This window comes from Rhinichthys klamathensis, unplaced genomic scaffold (genome assembly GCF_029890125.1).
Source record: "Rhinichthys klamathensis goyatoka isolate OS25496 unplaced genomic scaffold, OSU_Roscu_1.1 h1tg000206l_1, whole genome shotgun sequence".
Lineage (NCBI taxonomy): Eukaryota > Metazoa > Chordata > Actinopteri > Cypriniformes > Leuciscidae > Rhinichthys > Rhinichthys klamathensis.
In genome coordinates this window covers 2,699,935-2,723,428 of record NW_026606731.1, presented here as the reverse complement: position 1 = coordinate 2,723,428, position 23,494 = coordinate 2,699,935, and the positions used below count along the sequence as shown (strand labels likewise).

Below are 23,494 nucleotides of genomic sequence, written 5' to 3'. Positions count from 1 at the left end.
CACAGAATTTATTTTAATGACTCCTTTAGTTAAAATAAAAGCAAAAATATAGTTAAGAATAAGGAACTTAATGGAGGTAAATGATGCCATCATTATTCAGAAAGTATAAAAGTAGAAATGTGAGGCACATTTTTTGTCAAAGCACTTATTGTGTAAATTGTAATTTTTCAGTGGAACGACTGGTCTAGCCACCAATGTAACCAATTTCACCAATGTAATCCCAGTGGTTGTCAGGTAAAAACGTAAGTGTGTTCACTCTTGGCATGTTTGGTTCGATTAAAATTAACCCTGGTGCAATTACTCTGTTAGTGCGGTTCATCTGAATAAGTTGAACGGTGCCATCTGAACCCTGGTGCGCACCAAACAAGCGGACCACTGAAAAGATCATAGGCACGATGTTTTCCATCACAGTTCGGTACAGACATCAGAACCGTGTCTCCTCGCAGCAGATCTTCATTTGTGTGCGTGACAAAGGGATTCCTGGTGCTGTTTCGACTCCTTTACACATTTTACTTCACGAGTTCTTAGCTGGTCAAAATACCATCATATGTAGGCTACGCACATACAACGAGCGCGTGTGGGCTTTAGCCCAGCATACAGCCTTGTTTTGGATGTTCAGTAAGTTCTGTCACGGAAAATACGTAATAAAAGCCGACCAATCAGGTCGTGAACATATCCCTATATCTTTAGGTTTGGAATCTTTAGGTTCGGTGTTAAAATGCCAATGTGAACGCTAAGCGGACCAGGGTTAAAAGTATTTTTTTTGTGGGGGTCTGGACCAAACGAACTGAACTACAAGTGTGAACATCCCCTAAATTCATCATTAAGTTTGGGACTCACCAAGACAGCGTGGCACTCTGCCACTCCAGTAGGGTGTGGTGGCATTGCGGCACGTCAGTGTGGAGGGACCCTGGAGTTGATATCCATTGAAGCAGTAGAAATAGGCCTCTCCCTCCGCATGGAGGCTTGTGACGGACACATCTCCATACCCTGGTCTATCAGGGAAGTTGCAACTCAAGACAAATGCTGTAATAGAGAGCAAAAGAATAAATGATTAGGCACATGATTAAAACTGCAGCACGTCAGACCACACTTATTTAAACAAACGTCTGAAGCAGCTCTAAAACTATCATTAGACTGAGACTAAGGTCTGTGGGGAGTTTGCATATTGCATTACGGCGACTCCCACTTATTTCAAGAAGACTTATTATCTTAACAAACTTCATCTGTCTTTCTTTCTCTCAGTTTAATATGGTCTCCGAGGGTCTGTCCCCAATGCATGTCCTCTCTCCATGTTCTCCAGACCGCAGTCGACCTTTTCTGTGTGAAAGGGACATCTTGAAGATGACAAATAAACCCAAACCCCGAACACTGTCCGTTTCCCCAGCCAGAATGGGCCTGCTGGGATGCATGTAGACAATCATTAGCTGCCTAAGATGATAGATTAGACTCACATTTGGCCTAATAGTCGCAATAGAGCAAAACCCTCTCTACTGCTGAGACTAGTGCAGATTCTTAATCATTTTTAACTGGACACTCGTTCCATTTTGATTTTCACACGGAGTCTCGCAAAACTCTGGTCCACATAGCAGCTTAATCTGGCCCACTTAGACAGACCATCTGAATGTCTGATGACATACGGTATACGATGACCAATGACAATTCAATGAGGTTTTTATTTTGTTTCTATGTGCCATTTAGAAGCAGGTTTGAAATAAATGATGCCCCAATAACATTATTTGTATTTAAATAATCTTAGTTACCGGTCTGGTTTAAATAAAACTTCGTTAAAAATGGCCTCTTTCATAAGCTTTGGTCTTCTGGATAGGGCTGTAAAATGAGTCTTTATTGACCATTGTTATCATGATCCCAGCCTGTGTTCCCTTTGTCCTGTGTGTTCCTTTATGTTCTTTTCCATGTTTTTTAGTCCTTTTGCTGATTGGTTCCCCGTTCATTAGTCTTGATTGTTCCCAGGTGTGTCTTGTTGTATTGTTAACCCTTGTGTATTTAAAATACACCGGAATCGCCCCTATGCCCTTAAATAGGGCACTATTTGGGGGGGCAGCCATTTGTAGTGATGTCCTAAACCACAGTGGACGTTATCAAGGGCACTCATTCAATCCCACAATGCACCGCAAAAATAAGTGTAAAACTGATGTACGCTCAACGGCTAGAGAATACCTATAATGCACTATGAGGGTGTGCCGAATGAATTCCCAGGTCTCGCCAGAAGATGACGCTTGCAGCTGAATCATCTATTTTCCAAACCGCTGGTCCAATGTGGGTAAAGCGTAATATTAAACAGGTATACGTTTATTTTTAATTGATTATTAAATAGTTTTAACAAGGAATCTTGTACATGCTAGTTTCCATGACAGAATTCAAGATAAATATTTTCATTACTACTGGAGCTGCCAGTTTCAAATGATTATTAAACAGCAAGCAAACTATGCAAAAGCTCAGCCCTTCCAGCGAACTCATTGTCCAAATTCACTCACTCATTTCTATTCACTCCTTCAAGTGGACTAGATTAGTGGAGTATTGTAGGGAATAGTGAATGAGGGTATAGGGGTGATTTTGAACACAGCCCCAGTGTTTCTTGCTCAGGACTTGTTCTCTGTCACACCGAGCTCTCAGAGAAGAGTGAAGGCAGGACTCAAGTGCAGAGGATATACACAACAGAATATTAACAAACAAAAATTTACCAAAAGAAATCAAACGCAAGAACATCAAGAAAAGTAGGGAGCAAGACTGAGACTAACAACGTAACATCCACCAAAGAAAAAGACCAGACAACAAACACAGGAACACAAGTGCTCACTGTATATACACAGGGTAATAGACTAACAAGACACACCAGGGACCTAATCAAACAAGAAAACTTTTCTTTCACCCTTTCAAAAGGCCTGAAGAAGGTCTTGGACCGAAGTGCTGCTATTTAGAAAACATTTGCAAGCAACAACAGTGCATTTTTTTCCATTTTACCTTCTACCTATGAAAATCAACATGCCCTGATGATGTAAATACTAAAGACATAAAAGACAGAGATTTTTCTTTGAAATGAAAGAGGTCAAAATTCAAGGCCAGAGAGAATTTAATTGCAAGTCATGTACAGAACTGTGTCTGCATATGAAGGATGCTTTGATAAGCAAGTGACCATCTTCTCCTTCATCACAAAAGTTCACACTGCCTCCACAGTAGGCCCTGCGAGGCGGTAAATCCAGGTTAGACCGCAAGTGCCAGTCGAGCTAAGAACTGCTTTCCCAACACCAATTTTTTCGTCTCCTCCCCCCCCATCCTCCTCTGAGAATGTTTTTGCAATTTATGACAGAAATTTCAGGGCTCATTTCTCCCTGTCTCGATGTGGCTGCGGCAGCCGTATTGTTAGCTGTTGAAATTCAGAGCGGAGTGTGGGTGTTGTTTTTGTCACCAATGACAAGACTGAGCCTGAGGCCAAAAAATTTGCACAGGGGCGAAAATTATAGAAATTATAACCTTTAACCTTTAACCATTTTCATGGCACAACTGCTTCTGAGTGAGAAGTTGCGGAGGATGCAGCAGGCTACCGAGATCTGGCATATTTTACCTGTTAAATAAAGCACAATATAATAAGCTTAATTTACATTCAAATAGGTTTTTGGTCTTTTGCAAAGAAATGAATGTTTATTTAATTTAAATACTTATGGCATCGTGCTATTTCAGTTCACATACCATCTGGTTAAACTGGATTGTGGGAGGTTAGTCATAAACAGATTTTGCAATGCAATACAGCAAAGTGAATTCTAGCCAAAGTCTTTAGAGATAACTTGACAGCTAACGGCAAGCACAAGGTCTTCAATTACACCAAGGCCCTGTAAATAACAGGTAAAAATGTCAAGTTGTATTACACATGATCGAGATGCTATCCTATCCCAAAAGAAATGTTATCTCACATTAGAGGCAATAGAAGCTTCTACGAACCAGTCTTCTCTAAAATATTACAGCAATTTTTCAGGTGTCAGGCATTAATTAAACCGTTCTGTACAATGCCCTGTAGTATTGCTTTCATAGCTCAGATTATCCGTATCTGATCCTGAACCAACAGCAAAAGTGAATCACTGCCGTGTTTCAAGCGAGAATCACTCTCTCGCTGGTCTCTGATCCTGTGGTGGTGTTTAGAGAGGTAGAGGGCCCTGTCAAACAGAATTAATGTTTTTGTTTAAGTTTTTTCCCCTCTGCTGGCTCAGGTTGGATTCTGTGTCCAAGAAAGCCACAGTTTGATAAATCACTGCAATTCTTTTCCCTTACTGAACAGAGAGGAGCTGCGTAATGGGGTGGTGCACCTCAGCAACAATACAGGAGCCAGTAAGCGAGTGTTATACAGAACTGACATCCACAACCATGAAGAGCATATTTTTGTGCCCCACGTGATGTTGAGATTCTGCGGTACTTGCATAAAAAATCTGAAAGCTATAGTTCACTCTGCAAACTGTGTGACAGGTGAGCACTAGCAGTCTACACAGCTTCGTTGACTATAATGGCTTTTAGTTTTGATTGATCTTGATGCTCCACATGTTTAAGGTGTAACCCCTCACGGCCGGACGTTGTTTACATTTGCCCAGAAATTTGGGGAAATAAATAGAGAATTCAACAGATGTGTGGTTATATAAAAAAAAGCAGTAACAATAAATCGTTCCTAGCAGCAAGTGTTAATCTAAACAACAAAAACTAACAGATGAATCGCTTCTCCTGAGTTTGTAGAATGGTCAGGAAGTTTAAATGCCATTTTAAATATATTGAATTATATACAACTTATATAAATACAAATATATATAGGGTAGAGTGGGGGAAAACGCTCCCCTAAAGGACTGTGTAATTTTTTCTGTGAAACAAAAGTTAAATGTGTCTAGAATAGTTTTCAGTGACAATGACATAATCATAAACTAAGTATGAAAAATGTCCAGAGATTTCATGTCAATTTTTTACAAAGAATTGTACCAAGTTTTGCCCCACAGGTGGGGTAAAATGCCCCACTCTAACAAAGCAATTTGCTTTATACATTTACACCAATATCAGAGTACAAGCAGTTTAAGCTTCAAATTAAAAAGACAAGCTAAACAACAGTAAATAAATAATTAAATATAATTAAATAGATAAAAAAATTACTGAACCATGCTGAAAATCAACCTATTTATAAAATATTTTTAGCTGATGCTAACTGGCTAGCTAACTAGATGGCTAGCTAACTAGAACTGGCTAACTTGAGGTAATTTTTCAATTTAAAGTCAACATATTTTTATTCAACCACCTAGTTAAATTTCATTTGATGGAAAAACAAAGGATGTGATGTTTAGAACATGGTAACTACAGTAATTTTGATGGGGCGTTTTACCCCAAGCTTCACGGTGAATACTTCTACATCACTCTCATCAACATCTTGACTTTATCAAGAGGTTATTTTGGGAAAACCTTTTAATTTTAATTTAATGAACATTTTAATTCAGCAGTGTAGTCTGATTCATGACCAAAATACTTATTTAAACCAGTTATTTTTAAAGAATTTAAAAAATATACAGTGTAATAAGTAGCCTATAGTCTGATTCAAAATGAAAATCAAAAACATAGTGCAACCAGTAGCCTAGAGTCCAATTCATGAACAAATGACTGTTTAAAAATGTATTTTTTGTCAATTAAAACATGCAGCGCAACAAGTGCAGCACAGTTTCGTCACGACCAACCAAGTTAGAAGGTTTTCTGTATAATTTACATCACTAGCTGAGAGAAAATTTCTTTGATATGCAAGCAAAATGCACATCATAATCTTAATGAATCAGAACTAAATAAGCTTTGCTTTCTAGCTTGTGATGTTTTTAAAAGTTGAGCTGCAGAGGCAATTTAAAAACACCCTAATTCCAGCCCAGTGCTTAGTGTATATTTTAGTATTTGATGAGGTAGTTTTGCATCCTCTCTCTCTTATAGCCTTGAAACAGAGTATCTGAACTCACAGTAATTATGCCCTGCTCATGACTTCCATCCGCTTACACTGGCACACATGTATAAGAGCTCAGCGCCTGCAGCGGCGGGGCATGTGGAGAGGGTATCTGCCCCTGATGACTGTCTAATCTCGACACGGAGAGGGGGAGCACTCTCACCGACTCAATGAGCCGGCACATGGGGGGGCCCTTCACTCCCTCCGCCATCTATTTTATTTATGGTTTATTAGCGCTGTTTCAGCACAGCGGGGCCCGTGCGCCAGCACTGCCGGGTTGTTATAGCATTATTACCCCTCTGCTTCCATTTCAATTAGACTAATACTGAGGGGGCATTGGAGGCTGGCTTTATGTGGAGCCGTCCGGTCGACACTAAATCACATGCCCGCAAGTTGCCTTGTGGCTTCATAGGCCATAAAGACTGAGTGGTGTAATGTGGCCTGAAGATGACTGTGTGGGAACTGGCATGGTGGAGATTAGCTGGCAACTGCTTAGACAGCAACAGATGCAGTGCTAATGTGCTTCATTAGGTGCCCTGGAGGAAGGCCCATGGGTGGACGTGGTGAGAATGGGGCGATGTATGTCCGGTCACACTGGCGAACCCCATGGTTTAGTTGGCTGGTTTAACTTAAAGGGATAGTTCACCCAAAAATAAAAATCCTTTCATTATGATTTGGCTGTTTTTGTTAATTCAATAAAAGCCAATGGGGACCAAACATTCCTCAAAAACCTGATGTATCATATTTGATTCTCAAACTTTAACAGGGTTTTTCTAAAAAATGATGTTTGGATAATCAAGCAAACCTAAGTTGCTTCAGTCCAGTAGGTGTTCATCTTGAAATATTACTAACAATATTTCAGTTATCCTTACATTTACTGTATGAAAATACACATGTACCACAACCTGAAGGGGGACAATTTTAGAATTGTTAGAACTAAAATACTTTTTACTTTCTAAAAAAAGTATAAACTCTCAGTCAGACAACACAAGGAATGTAGTAGATTGTGTACAGATTCATTGAGCAAGAACAGGTTATTTAGCAAAGTTGATAATTTAGAAGAAATTTGCATATCAGATATGATAGAGTAGGCATTATAGGACTTACATTGCACATCAGCAACCAACTTGATTAGGAAAGCTATAAAACGTTGTGTGTTTATGTGTTTGATTTACATTATAGACCATTGTACTGTATAGGTGAAAGAAGATCACACTGTAAACCACTGAAAGGTGCAAACCGATAGATCTCTTTGCTCTGAATTCTTTACACGTATAAACATCACAAACAGATTTCCATCCACACAGGCCATTTGCTCACTGGAACTCTCTGAAGGCACTGAATATGAGTCAGGAACTTGACTTGGCACATCTCAGGCTTCCAAACAAACATGCTCTCCGCCTCTGGCTCAATGCATTCAGCTGTAAACACATAAAAGCCTTGAGCATATGCAATGTGCTCATGAAAACTCTCATTCATTCTGGGGCAGGCCAAAGTATGGTAAAGGATGGAGAATGAAGGTTTATTTCTAACCCTGATCAATGCACTCAATGGCAATTAGAAATATATAGAAAACGTTACCAATGGCAACATAAACAGAGAACCATCACTGTATAAGCACAATATCTACCTTTAACCATAAAGGAGAAGGTGAGCATTGGAAAACAAAGGTCTTCAAAATGCAAAAAGAGGAAATTAAATGTAGAGTTAAATATTCAGTATTGGCTGATGGAGATAAAAACATAATCAATATGGTACAGATGTATGTATTTCATTTGAAGTATCAAAGTTAAAGTAAATTCAACAGGTTCTCCTATGACATCAATCTATAAGACCTTTTTTGGTTCTAACAGGAACCTTTATTTTTAAGAGTGTAGAATCAATTGAATGGATTTCAAAACTTTAACAGACATTTGTAGATAAAGCTAGCAGAGGAGGTCTCGGTGAGGTGGTGCCTGCTGGGTGAATATTTGTTTTCTTCAGACAGGACCACATCTGCTGTTTGATAAGACCACAGTGACCAGCTGTATGTCAGGCTGCTCTGACAGCATGTCAAGAACTAGTGGAGCTGTTCAGAGGCTTCTACTCGTCCAGTGCTTGTACAGGTTCACGGTCTACACAACCGCAGAAATTCGCTGATAAGCAGAGCTTCATCTCCGATTCTGAGCATGAAATGCCTGTGTGTGTGAGTGTACATATCGTCATCTGGGAAAACATTGAAATGATGCCACTCTTGTGTCATGCAGTGTCTCTGGTAAGAGTAGTACAGCAGGGTAGTAGTACACTTACAAAAGTGAATGCGCCATTAAATCTGTTGCATATTACATGAGTTAATAAAAAAAATATCCTCTTTCGCTTATTTATGAAGTATGGGCAGGGATTCACAGACTCCAAGCTCATCATGTCTTATTGAGGCTGATTGCATGTGAGTGACTAAATCCAAGATGACACAGACGCAAGGGAAATCTCCCTCAATTTAAGACTGGCTTCTGCATTATTTCTTATTAACCTGGGACATGTGGTGGGAGCAAACGGACATCATGAAGTAGATCACCCAGACACATATGTGGAACAGCACAGGAGTATACTGACATCTCCGGCGTGTTTCACACACGCACACACGCACGCACGCACACAGTAAGCTAAGCAGCAGCATAACAGCTTTTTCTTAACTGTGGCTCTATGCAGAAAATTTATATATATATATATAAATGGAAATGATGTAACCCCAGTAATCACTTCATTTTCTGCATAGAGCCACAGTTAAGAAAAAGCTGTGTATATTTATATATATATATATATATATATATATATATATATATATATATATATATATATATATATATACACACACACACACATACACACCCATTTAACCTGAGAAAAATATTAAGCATGATATTATAAAAACATCACATTTTCAAATTGTTATAATTATTAAGTCATTAGCTTTTATATTATCATTGCACTAAAGCCAAAATAAATAACAATATTACCTAGAAAATAAGTACCTTTTTCTGTCAAACTATTATAATACCATTAAATATACAATATATATATATATTGTATATGCCATAAACCCCCCAGGGAGCTAAGAAAAAACACTGAAAAAATATTTTCCCAAAAATATAATACAAATGTTTTAATAATAAATATTATGATAATAATAAATATTTCAAGCGTTGGCTTTATTAAATATGTTAAAAAATAATGACTTATTTAAAAAAAAAAAATCCAATTGTTTTGCAGACACCGCTCTTACGGCCCCCATGCAGTAACCTTTTATATATGGCCACCACATACTGTAGGCTTTTGCCAGTCGACAACAGGCTGAAATCAACATTTATAACCCAAAATATAATGTTTTAAGGATGGTGAGCAATAGTTGTCAGCGGGAAAATAAACAAACATCTTTGAGCCACACCACTATGCACTCCTTATTTTCCACTACATGACTTTCTGTTCAATTTAAAAGGTACAGCGAGAACACAGGTGGCAGCATAAAAAAAAAACACATGAGGCCCAGAAGTAGAAAGTAGAGGTTTCATCAGCAAAGAAAAATCTGCCTTGTTCCCATGGAAATAAAAGCAACCCAAACCTATTTTATTTGCATTGACACCTCAAGTGACAAAACACAGAGACAGTAAGAATCTTTGCTTCATTAAACGTACGTCTCACTGTCAGACTTTCTCTTTTATGGAAGTGTTGAAGTATAATTCATGTCATCTAAATGTCTTGCTCCAGCACGCCCCCATAACTCAGTGCCAGCACATATAATTTCATAAAAGCAAACAGACAGTTGGTGGCAGAGTGTACTCCGTGTTCACGCTGGCATGTTTTTCATACGGCCCTACTAATGATGTGAGGGCATATAGAGCGGTCAATAAATGACAAAACAATGGTGTGTCACAGCACGGCCCAACGGCTCGGCGGGAAGCACTCATTAACTGGCCGAACTGAAGCACAACTTTGAGAGTTCAGGATCCAACGGCCCTGCAAAACATTAAGCGACTTCAAATAGTGGCGGCGGGGGAGTATAATAGCCTGTGATTTGATTGAGGTGCTCTTACTGCCGTGTGCTTGCTCAATCAATCTGCCCTTCTCGCATATGCTCGAGTGCTGTCTTCTGAGGAGAGCCTGTATTTCACACATTCAGTGTGTCATATTTTTATTTGCTTTGAATTATGCTTTTATCCAAAGCGACTCACAAATGCAGACTAGAGACATTTGTCTAGATGTGATCCCTACAGACCTTTATCTCTGAATGTCCAGACTGTTAATCAAACTCTGATAGGTAGACACTGTGTATGCAAATTACCTCCTTTCTTCATAATGCTAAGATCTTCATTTTTTTCACAGCACGGGTAATGTCATTTCTCATAATTGCTAAGGGTTCTCTTAATGAACGCTGTTTGATAGCTAATGGGCAGATGAGCAGGTGGTCGGCGCTATCAATCAATTACACGAGCGCACATGCCCCACCCAGCCCCTAAAACAACCGCAATTTAATTCCATTTGCCGCGGTTAGATGCTACGCTATATCACGTCCATTAAATGCAAATGAGCGGGCAGCTGTCTGCTCTGTATTATTAAAAGCAGAGAAAACTTCCACTGCAATTACCTCTTAATAATTATCTGATAATTCCTTACCAATAACAACCTGGAAACATATTAATTTAGTTTGGGACAATGGATTTTTTTTTTAATAGGGCTCCTGCAACTTTGTGATTAAGACAATGCCCTTTATTAATTTTTAATTAAAAAGATTTAATGAAATAGGCTCCTCTGCCAAAGTGTTGCCAAAGGTTTAATAACATCCATTCTGTACAATTCAGCTTTAAAGAGAGAGCCGTTTAAATTATACAGGATTTAATAACTGGATACAGTGCAGAATCCCTCAGAAAGGGGATGAAAATATACCAATAATTGACAAAACAGTGTTAATCTCGATATTACTGATGAAAAAGTTTTTTATTTTCAACAATAGGAAAGACAATACAAAATGTGTAGCTGTGTAGTCTGTAGCTATAGATGATAATTAAATGATTTTAATTAAAACATACTGTTCATGAAAAATGTATCAGCAAAAAAATAACACCGTAAGATATTAACAATGTTTTTGAAGAAGAAAACTCTCATAGTCAATAATGTCAGGGATTGACTCGCCCGAAATGATTAATTGACTCAACACAACAAAAAACTAATTATGTAACACATTAAACTGATTTATACACTACTGTACAAAAGTTTGGGGTTCGTAAGATGTATTAATGTTTATTTTTTAAAGAAGTCTCTTATGCTCACCAAGGATGTATTTATTTGATTAAAAACTGAAATATTGTGAAATATTATTACAATTTAAAAGATCTGTTTTCTATTTTAATATCTTAAAATATAATTTATTCCTGTGATGGTAAAGCTGAATTTTTCAACTCCAGTCTTCAGTGTCACATAATCCTTCAGAAATCATACTAATATGCTGATTTGCTGCTCAAGAAACATTTCTTATTATTATTAATGTTGAAAACTTTGCTTAATATTTTTGTGGAAACTGTGATCCATATTTTTCAGGATTCTTTTGCTGAACAGAAAGTTCAAAAGAACTGCATTTTTTGAACTAGAAATATTTTGGGTTTTTTTAATAAATAAATTTACTTCCACTTTTGATCAATGTGTCCTTTCTGAATAAAATGATTTCTTCCAAAACAATCTTACTAACCCCAAACTTTTCAAAAGTAGAGTACACAACAAAAAAGTATAATATAAATGATTATATAAAAATTATATATAAAATGTTATGATATTTGCCTTATTTTGCCAACTAAAATGTCATTTATCAATTAAATGCAGATGCCAGTTTAGCAATTATGATTACATTCTGCTGAACGGCGACTTTCTAACTGGGATATGAATGTATTTATATATACATGTGTTAATATGAAATTAAAAATACACAAGAATGCACAACACGGCGGACAGCAGCAAATATGAACACAAGTGTATACTCACATCCTCAAATTCCCTCTGGGAACAACAAAGTAGCTTTGTATCAAATCTTAAAACAAAAAAATGTGTGAAAATAAACACTGTTTAGCAAATATGCATTTGCTCATTCTACTATTACATTCTCAAACCAGGAATTAAAAGCCTTTCACTAAATAGCTCACAATACAATTTCACAGCCTTAAAAGGAAGCATATGTTCTCAGAAGGAAGAGGAAGTCTCCTGCAACAAGCGCCATTTTGTCCGGACGGAGAGTGCTCTCCTCATTATAAGTTGTGCTTTCTTACAGCGCTACATTGACAGAATGTCTGCAGAGTGTTGTTGAATCTGCGACACGAGTCCGCGGACTGTGTCCTGAGAGACTTGCGAAGGATTCTGGGGGCCGCATGTGTCACACGGTGAGGCAGGGAGCCTGGAGACACTCCCAGACATCTTGACAGAATCCCAGCATTCCTTTCTCTCACTGACAGGCCATCAGAGCACTCATGTGCTTTCAGTAAAACCCCAGAGCAACCGCATCCCCCTGACTCCAATAACACAGCCTCCCTTTCACTGTCTGTCTGCTCACAATACAGTGATAGATTATCTACACATTGGCGGCCGCACCGAGTGACGTGAATGCATCTCTCTCAGTATGTAGGCAACAAAATTGAACAGAATTTTTCTGCTCCATTGTATTTGGGATGAGGATAGACTACAAAAGGCAGCCTTTTCATACAACAAGTAAACAACTGTGGCAGTATGATTGTTTTGTAAATAACAGCGCACGGTGATATTTGAAATCCAATGGATTATTTCAAGCTGCGGATCAATTCGTACAAAAGTGTTTCAGGGAGGCAATTACACAGAATGAAAAGTGAACTTTAGAGCTGTACATGTGCTCATTGAGATAGGATTCACATATTAAACTGGATGTCAAACTTCATTCACAGCCGACCGGAAATCTGCCGAGAAGAGACTTTCTAACTGGAACACGAACGTATTTAAAAATCCATGCGTGCATTATATAAGGAATGAGCAAAGACTGAAATGAAAAATGCATGAGAATGCACAACGCGATGGACAGGAGCAAACATGAACGCATGTGTGTATACTCGCATTCGCCGGCACACGAGAACACATGAAAAGTCTTGATGTTTTCTCCCACCCACTGACATCACGCTCCATTGTTAAGCCATCTGCACTGACATGCACCCTGTGTCACAGCCAATCATTAATGTAATTACTGGGGTTTTGCATCATTACTGTTATTCACAGTTGTGAAGTAGGAGGGAACAGCTTTTAGTGGAAGAAGGAAACAATAGCAGCCGTAACCCAGACAACCTCAGGAGCCACACTGCTCTCAAATCTGCCTCTCAATTACTATTTTTCTGCACTTATTACAGAGTGTTACAGAGTGACAGGCACATACGTGAGGTGAGAGCAAGACCATTGAAAATAGGTCACTGTTATGGCAGTGAGTATGTTTGAGCAAGAAACAGCGGATCAATAAAAAAACAAAAATACTTTATATTTACAAGTAGATTTTCTGAGGAAAATATTAGTGGTGCTTACCAACAAATGCTGCACTGAAAGGTTTGCTTACTGGTCTAAAAGGACCCACCTACAGGGCTTTATTGTCTTGACCGATCAGATGTGGTCAAATTGGATATGCACACTTCATTTACATTTGGCCACATACGTCTACAGAACAGATAAAGCTGATCTACTATTATAATATATAATATAACATACTTGATTATAGTGATGATTCTGAATTTGAATTAAGGTAGCAAACAGGATACTGAATTGCACATCAAATTTTAATGTAAGGAAGTCAAATTTAAATGAACTGACAGAGCAATAGATAGAATGACAGAAAGACAGAACGATACACTCTTTAAAAAAATTACAATAGGGTTCTATTTAGAACCCTCTACTAAAAAAAACACCTTATATGCAAAAAAGATTTTATGTAAGGAGAAATGTCTTAAATGATTGCATAATACTTACATGTTTAAGAGGTTATTTCAATTTTTTCTAGTGCTGAAGCATATTTACGGGCTTCCTAATTTAATTTAATTAAAATTGAAAATTAATTCAAACAAACAAACTAATGAAATAAAACTAAATCCATAAAATCATCCTATGATGGAAATCCCTAAAAGGTTCTATATATGAAGCGTCTGATAGAAACCATTAAGGTTCTTTTCTTCTAAGAGTGTAGATGGAACAATAGAAAGACAGGGGGAATGTTGGATGGATGGATATAGATTCCTCTTCATGTCATTCCAATTCTGCTTCTGTGGGTCATGAACAATTTCCAAAATCCAAGTTATGAACTGAAAGGAAGCCAATATAGCATCATACCACTGCTGGACACTGAAGATAAAATTTGGACAATGTTTCACACACTTCATTTCAATATCTAAAGCTCCACATAATTTAGCGTATGAGCATGCAGTTCTGTTCTTTGAGACGTTGGCGGTGTGCGACACTTCTCTGCTAATTGGCTATGAGGATTCAGCCTGTGTTGTTTCTCATTTCGATCTAATAAAGCACTGAGTGTAGCACACTTCTCATGCTCGCTTTGTTACATTCAGATCCTTTTTATTAGATCACTCTTCAGGCGTGAGAGTCCTTCAGATTTGATTGTAGAGGGGTGTCTTATGTGATGGCAGGTTTTCTTGTGTAAGCTCATTGAACATTGATGAAGAACAAGTCCCTGAATGCTCCCTGACTTTCGAGGACATATGAATATTGAGAGCTTTCGCCACTGAACTGACTGGCCAGATGTGGTCAGCATGTCATTTCAACTTAAACGCCTTTTAAAATGGGCTACTTTTCAGATATTAACTAACCTGAAAAGGCATGCCGACCTTATTATCAGCTGCTGTCATGGACAGAGACAAGGACACACTCTGCCAAAGGGGCTAATTACAATCTCTTTTTATTCTTCTTCTTTGCTCGGCTGATCCTCATGAGCTGAGCCAAGATAGATTGTGTAAAGACCCCGCTATACTTCAAGCAAAATCAAAGAATGAACTGATGTGACAATTTCGAAGAAAATCAGGCCAAAAAAAGTTTGTTTGGAGTTCTGAGAGTTCGAAACAGCATACCAAAGCTCCAACAAGTAAACACCTTCGTACTACCATTGGTCCGTGGTGATTACGTAATAGGTAGGTGTACGCTGAGGCTCTCCTTCTTTCACATGGAAATCTTTTCCGGTTCATTTCTTCTATTCAGTCCGTTGAGGTCAGACGTCCGCGAGTAAAAACATGAACACTGGATAGCCGCTTTATAGTAGAAAATGAAGTTGTACTTCTGATTAAATGAGACAATGACTGTTTTTCATGTTTAAAGGGACAATGTATACTTTTTCTGTATTTTATTATTTAAAATCAATATTTTTATTCATAAATATGTCCTCAATGGTGTACAAATATCTCTGCCAATTATTTGACTTATCCTCGTAAACGAAGAATTTATTATCTTTATATACATGGGACGGGTAGTTCCATGTAGTTCCGCCATCTTGAAAAACTAGCAGAGAGGGACAAAAGTCCTCGGCCAACGCGTTTCCACAGCGCGTTTTCGTTCAGAGCCAGCGTGACGTAACTGAAAGCAGCAGAAGCGGAGGGGCAGAGCAGTGAGAGGCGCTTGTCACTGCCCCGCCAAGTTTAAAAGGCTGCATTGCAAATCCTCGTCGCCAGAAAAGTCCAAAATAGATTGTAAAAGGAAACGTGACCGGAGATTACAAAAAACCCGAGTTAATGTCGGGATAGCTTTTTCCAGGTGGATAGAACTAATGCAGGAGAAAGATTTCAAAAGAGACGCTGAAGTTGCCTGCTTTCTTCTCGACAGGTAAGTCAATGTTACAGTCTTAATTACAAGCTTTTTTAAATCTGTTGGTTGTGTACTTTATTTTATAGACAGATGAATATTTATAGTTAAAAGTTGATAATGATATCTAACAATGCACGTACTTCAGAAAATATAACGAATAAAGAAGGCATAACTACTTATTACAATAGTTCATGTTTTTCACAGTCAGTAATTCATACTGTAACATTCGTTTGTTCGTTGTGTCAAGTTGCTGTTTGTTTGAAATAACAAACCTGTTCACCCGAAGGAACACTCGACGAAGTGCTATTAGAAGACATCCAGTCATAGCTTTTTGGTACATAATGGCTCCTGTAGATACAACGCGCATTTGAAAAAGCGAGGCGCTGGAGAGCACAATTCGTTTGAATGCAAAATACATTTTCACCGCTAGATGGGAGAAATTCCTACACATTGTCCCTTTAATACTGTAAAGCTGCTTGCATTTAAGCAATCTATTGTGTAAAGTGTTATATAAACAAATGTGTCGTGACTTTACTAGAGCGTCGAATTGCAGAGATATCCACTTTGCTATGATCAGATGATTTTCTTATGCTTAAAAAAATGCTTGCTGTTTTTAAAAAATTTTTTTGCTGTGTTTATTTTGTTATTGAGAGGAAAGCGTGCAGTACATATTTACATATTCATCTAAATTCTGCTCTCGGCAGAGTGGGGGGCATCGGATGTTCGCTAACAGTATTTCGCTGGTCACGTTTTTCTAGCTTCTTTTTCCCATAAGCGAAGAACGAAAACGAACTTCGCCGTGAGTATATCGGGGCCTTAAGTCAAAGTCTCATATTTGTATGTTATGTCTGACAGACTCTGGGTTGCGACCGAACCGGAGAACAGAGAGCAGCCTTGGAGAGAGGACCTCATTTGTGCTTCAAACAAACATAAAAGCTGAAGGCTGGTCAGATGATTTCTATTGAGCTTAAGTAGCCGGATCACAGGATTTTTGTCTTGTTGTATTGCTCAGCACCCGTGTACTTGACATGTGCAGCAATGGATACAAAATAAAATACAAGTCACCAGTAATTACTTTATCAACTGAATTTACCTTCATTTTACCTTCTATGTGGTGAGCCTAGTCTCATGATACTGTATTTGCTGGATCAGAAGCAGGACTGGCTCCATCGTGGGATTCCACCTTTTTAAAAGTGCACTGTTCCCTGGAACATCACAAGCTGTACCTCCTAGCTGAGGAGGAGGGCTTATGAATAAATGGATGGTAGATCTAGAACTATGCAAACATCTGTGCGGCAGTTAGGAGTGAGTTGTCAACACATTTTTCACACACCTACACACACTAGATTTCTCTCTCTGTCCTCCTCTAGCATCACTACCAGTGGAGAACAGCCGGAATGTTACCGCCGCGGTGTGCCTGAATAGCATGCCGTTTGAAACAGCTATTAGCTATGTCTTAGCTAACAGCTGCCAAAAAAGGGTTCGCGCAAGGCCGTTATCATCACAATCATCATCAAGTGGATGGGGTGTTAGTCAGCGGAAGTCAGACCCATTAATACTGTAATTCTATTGATCAGCTTCCAAAATGTCAGCCAAAGAAAGCTGTGTATGTGAAAATGGTTCCTAGCAGCATAATATACCTTCCTGGTCTTAATAAGCATGATTCATCGATGCATGAAATTGCACTGACATTGTTTGTCTTTGTAATGGTATTAAAAATGATTGTAATCATGTTATCAGAAATGATCTCTGAATCAACTTTTTTCCTCTAATATCACCAATCAGTTTTAAGGGCCACACTAACTCCTTCCACACCTTTTATGCTAATTTTGGGATATCACTTAAAAATGTCAGTTAAAACCACCAAGATGCTGATAAAATTAAGTTATTAAGTTAATATAAATTAAATGACAATATAATATAAAATAATATATATAATAAATTATATATGTTTTTATATATAACAATTTCCCAAAGCGTGCAAAATGCTCATTAAATATCCTGTTTCACTCAGAAGGCAGATCATCTATGTAAAATAGGATGTAAATGCCAAGTTATGCTGACTTGAAGTTATAACATACCGATTATGTACTCTCTGATAAGTGCAGGGTGTACAAAATTATTTATTATAACAAAAAGCCAAGACCAAAGAAAGATAAAAACTCCTCAGTCATAAATCCGCAATAGACTTGAGCACAGGGGCGGTTTGGCCCTTTATTATTGGCCGTCACACACGACAGGAGAGCACGAAAATTAATGTTGCAGAAATGAGATGGCCTCAGGCAGAGGTGAACCTGGCATAAAGGTGAAATACAGCCTGAGCTGCACATCTGCTTAAGCTGATCTGACACCTCAGCCGCCGAACGCTCTGACACCACTAAATGTCAAAGCTCTTTTACGGAAACTTTGCCTGTCTTTTAACGCAGCCGTCAAAGACACTGATCCATCCAGACGTTTATCACTGAGAAGGGCAACGTTTGCGCCAAGACGTGGAGGTTTCAGGCTTACAAATCAGACATGGACACATGACACGACTCCCTAATCGGGTGACATACTGTGTACAGAATGGCAGGTCACATAAAGTTGAAGGGATAACGGTGCTTATAAAACTGAGAAAGAAAAGAATTACAGCTCGCGACTAACGTTCAATTTCTGAGAAAACCCGCAATTCTATGGGACCCAGCATGGTGCCATCTCTTTCTGTCAACCCACCGACTCTTTAAATGTTAAAGCAATTTCCCACAGAGAAGCGGAGGAAGGAGAGTGCTTGATGGTTAATTGTGGAGCCTTTTCACTGCAAAATCTCCTTTGCTCTTTTTCTTATTTCATGAATGGCCCTATTTTCATCTATCAATCTCCATGCCCTCGGTCACCTGCAGCATTGTTCATTCTTAAAGGCGTGCTTTGAAATGACCTGACACGATTCCTCTTCCTGTGCAGGTCCAGGTCATTTTTTAGATGACTCCAAGGCGCAACTCCGTGATGAGAGGGCAGGATTCATTAGCCTGTCAACCTCTCAAAAGAGGAAGCTCATTATGCAGAAATTAATTAGCCATTCTCTCAGAGACAGCGTGTCCATCTATAATCAGATCTGTCTCGTCTTGCACGCCTGTCTAATGAAAATGTTTTCACTTTTTTCACACCAGACAAGGTGAACCTAGGGATCAAATGCAATGAAACATCAGGGCGTCATCTTCTTCCAGAACAGAAAAATTCAGGCAATTAAATGATCAACGACACCGTTTATTCATAGAATAGCTTGAATTGTTTAATTTCGCTTTACAGCTATTCCGACTCACCCGTCACACAGTCAAGCTCACCCCGAGATCTGTTCAAAATGGTTCTACTTTCATCTTACGCTATATAAAACGCAAGGGCGGAACTGAAATAAAATCTAGATGTGGCGAGCTCCAGATCATTTGGGATTCAGGGCCTCGGTCCAATGCCGCACCGACGGGCAGGGTCAGAAGGAGAGAGAAGTGCGTGAATGAGTCAAGGCAGGGCATGCCTACACACATAAAACTAACACATTCCCATCTATCACAGAAATCTGGTCTGTCAGTGTATGACAGCACTTACAGTGCCTCTATGAAGACCTTGCAGACAAATAAGGTCAAAGGATGACTTACACAGCGTTTAAGATTGCATCATAAAATGCCTTGATTTAGACTTTACGGTCAAGCAGCAAATAGTAAACTTTGATCATCTTAAGAGTACAGCGATCCTGATGGGTTTGAAAGATATTAACCGAATACTGGTGTGACATTGCCATTTACAACCGGCTGGCTCAAGAATGCCTCTTTAACTTCAACTAGATGTGAACTAGGGGTGTTGCAATATACCGGTGTTGACGATAATCGTGATATTCAAAGCATGAAATATCGACATTGTGTTAATTTAGAGTGTGGCAATATACCGGTATTGGCGATAACCACAATGTTTAAAATGAATAGGACTGTTATGATAACATGACACGTAAATACTCCAGCGCGAGTACCTGGTTGACCTCTCAAGTGGCTGTATTGCACCCGCTGAGACCTATCAAACAAGAAGACGCAGCCCGGACCGCGCAGCTACTCTGAGAAGAATGTCGTCTGAGCGAGAGAGTGAAACACTCTGTCCACACCCGAAAAAAGTAAGCTCGCCTGTATGCGAGTTCTTCGGCTCAAAAGAAAACAGCACTTTAAAGGGGGTCGCACACCAGACGAGAAGCGCAGCGCCACGTCTTTAAAATTCGAACACATTTTCTCTATGAGTGTACACACACCGGCGGTGCCATTCGTTGTCTGTCCCTGGCGCCCAGCTGTTCAAAATCCTGCCGCGACACAGAGCGCCATTTACATAGTTTTATATTAAATTTACATTATATTTGTCTCAAATCATCGTAAATGACTTCACCCTGTGCTGCAATATAAATTTAGTTTTACATTCATTTACAGAAATCAGCTGCTTGAATGAAAATTGCTGATGTTATCGGATTTTCAGGTGATATTCTCAATTCATTCAGTTAATGGATGCTCTGAGGTAAAGTGTTCAGATCACAGACTCAGCAACTATTGTATTTAATTGTAAAGTACAATCATAACATAGTACAGACATTATCTTAATTTCATAATGTCCTTAAACATAAGAATACTGCTGGCCATAAACCGAGAAAGTGCGCATCCGGTGTGCGATACCTCGAGTTGTCCTACACGCGGCGCGGCGCTGCATAATGTGTATCCACCAACCTTTTTACCCATCTCCGTGTCCATCACCCTGTGGATTACTCAATTTTACAGAGAATAAATTGTGATTATTTTACTAGTCATGGAATGGGAAACGTGACATTAACCCATAACTGTCAACATTTGGTTTTCAAAATCCGGGAGATTTGGGGGCGGGGCGGGGGGGCACCAGGTTGAGATGACAAACGGGTTGAAATTGTATATGATGTGTGGATTGTGTGTAGGAGTGTAACGGTTCAGTACATTTTCGATACAGCAAAAAGAAAGAAATGCCAGAGAAATTTCCTATTTATTAAAAGAAAAAATATTTTTAAATAAGTTTGAGTTTTCCTACATCTTGAAACGTTCAGGTTTATAAATGGGGGTAATCTTTGAAGGATGAACAAATAATGTTTTGGTCATCACATTAAAAATAACATTTAAATATAGGCCTATATTTATATAATATTTAGATTTTGAAGTGCTGGAAAAATATAATACTTGAGTTTTGAAGTGCTGGAAAAAGATGTGTGAAGTACTTGAAAGCATTTCACTATTCCAGCCAAACTTCCATGGTTACAGTTAGTGTTAGCCTACAATAATAAATTCATGGTGAATGTTGCTGATCCCGGGAAAAACGGGAGTGTTGACAGGTATGCATTAACCTGTTAACAGGGGGTTCTCTTACGAGAGTATCTCTCGTACTGCGTAATAGCTTACGCTAGGGGAAAACCTCTTTTCCACGAGATATTGAAGCCAAAAATTATCCTTAATTTTTTATAAATTTTTTATTAATGTAAAACGCTTTGCAGCAGCAAGCAGACACAGGCGAGACAGCTCGCGCGCCTATTGGCTGCTCTTGCGGCAAATGCAGCAGCCTATCGAGAGAGACTCTGCGTGACGTAATGACCGATGGGGGCAACTCGCGCCCATATCGTTTCTTGCGGCCCAGCGCGCTCCCGAGCTCTCTCCAGCCCGCCAAAGCTCGCCGGTTCGCCCACCAGCTTCGCCGGCTTCGCTCGAGTCGCTCACTGACGGACAACGGCCGCCGCCTGCCGCCGCGTCCGTCCACGAGTTCGCCGAACCCACTGAGGCGTGTTCTCTTCTGGCATCTGATAGCGAGGATTGGGCGAGCTCCGTGGACCTCCCCTCCGCTAGCGTTTCCCGCCAAACCACTGGTAAGAGAGCCGGCACTGATGCGTCTGCTCTCTCAGGCTGTGGAAAGCATCGGCCTCGACTGGGAGGCGCCCGCGCAACCGCCACGCAACAGGCTGGACGGACGCTTTCTCGGAAATGACGAGGCTCCGTCAAAGTCAAGGCCCGCGCCCTTCCTCCCGGAACTACACGAGGAAGTGACTAAGTCGTGGAACGCCCCCTTCTCCGCCAGGCTGCGTACCTCTGCCTCTGCTGCATTCTCCTCGGTGGATGGCGCGAAGGACAGAGGGTACCTCTCCGTTCCCCCTGTGGAACCAGCTGTAGCGTCTCATCTCTGCCCGCCCTCCGCTGGACGGCGTGCTCACACGACGCTACCATCTAAAGCCTGCCGAGTGACGTCAGCCATGCACGGACGCGCTTACACCGCCGCCGGGCAAGCAGTTTCAGCGCTGCACACTATGGCTATCCTGCAGATCTTCCAGGCCGACCTTCTCCTTAAACTGGACGAGGAAGGACCCGAAGCGATCTGCGTGGCGGACCTGAGAAGCGCTACAGACCTCGCACTTCGCGCTGCTAAAGCCGCTGCACAGGCCATAGGACGGAATATGGCCTCTCTCACCGTGGCTGAGAGACACTTATGGCTGACGCTGTCGGAGATGACGGAAGCCGAGCGCTCTGTGTTCCTCGACGCGCCCATTTCACCAGCGGGCCTCTTCGGATCTGCCGTCAAAGATTTCGCGGACAGATTCATGGAGGTGCAGAAGACTTCGCAGGCTATGAAGCACTTCCTTCCGAAGCGCTCGAGCTCCGCTGCAGGCCGCTCAAAACAGCCGTCTGCTCGCAGCTCTCAGCCGCAACCTGCACCGCCCGCCGCCGCCGCTTCACAGCGCCGCCACGCCCGAGACCAAAGACCGCGCTCTCGCTCTGCTGGATGCCGCCCCCCTCAGCGCGGGCCCCGGCCGAGGATTGAGATCAAGCCCGAGGCCTCAAAGTCTTCCTAGCCATTCTAGGAAAGCGACGGTGTTCAGATCCCGCTGCGGCCGGATTTCCACCAAAACTTCTCGCTCGGTCAGTTCCAAGCATCGCGACTGTCCCAGTGTATTTCGCAGTGAGCCAGCCGGTGTCTCAGCCCGTTTGCCTGCGCACAAAAGCCGTTTTTACGGCTACCCAGATAAATCCAATAAAGAGTGCATTTTCTGGTGTTCCGGCCACGGCCGATGGTGTTATGAGTGTTGTAAGAATGCCCACACCCCAGTGCCCATTCCCACACCCAGACACAGCCCGCCACGGTGCAGGGCTAGCACAAATAAAATCGACTCAGGTCGATTGTGCAAACAATGTAGTGAACGCGACCATGTCACAATGCCCGCTTACACTGCATGCTGCGTGTCCCTTGGTTTCTGTAAAAACGAAACCAACACACATTCAGTCGGCTCTAACCGACAATGTTTTCAGTGTAGTAAATGTGCCCGCAGTCCCGCGCCCACATTTTCTCACAGACACGCCGAATCCTACGGGATCTGCCCCGCTCACTTTTTCTGCACAATCTGCCATAGAAAAGCTGAGCGCGGCCAGGCTGCCCGCTGTGATCAGCGCGCCCCCCGCCTCGAACGCTGTAAACAAGGTGTTGTGTTCCCAGTATGCCAGGGCTCTCGAGCTGCCGTTTTGCCGCGGCCAGAGCCCGGATTTCATTCTGCCTCTAGCTATTCACGCAGATGCGTGGTCAAAGCTTCCCGGGGTATCAGAATGGGTGCTGAACACTAAAGAGAGGCTATTCGCTACAATTCGCTCGACGCCCTCGCCGTTATATGGCGCGTGTCGAAACTACGGTGAAAAA

The 23,494-nt window shown here is 40.6% G+C and overlaps 1 protein-coding gene across 3 annotated transcripts in view; it reads right to left on the bottom strand.

The window, feature by feature from the left end:
• Positions 1 to 23,494, bottom strand: part of sez6b (seizure related 6 homolog b) — a 192,903-nt gene that overhangs the window by 34,418 nt on the left and 134,991 nt on the right. For all 3 annotated transcript variants that reach the window (XM_056263439.1, XM_056263440.1, XM_056263441.1), the window contains exon 5: positions 841 to 1,026. In XM_056263439.1, coding sequence (XP_056119414.1) covers positions 841 to 1,026 — 186 coding nt within the window. The remainder of the gene's footprint in view (positions 1 to 840; positions 1,027 to 23,494) is intronic.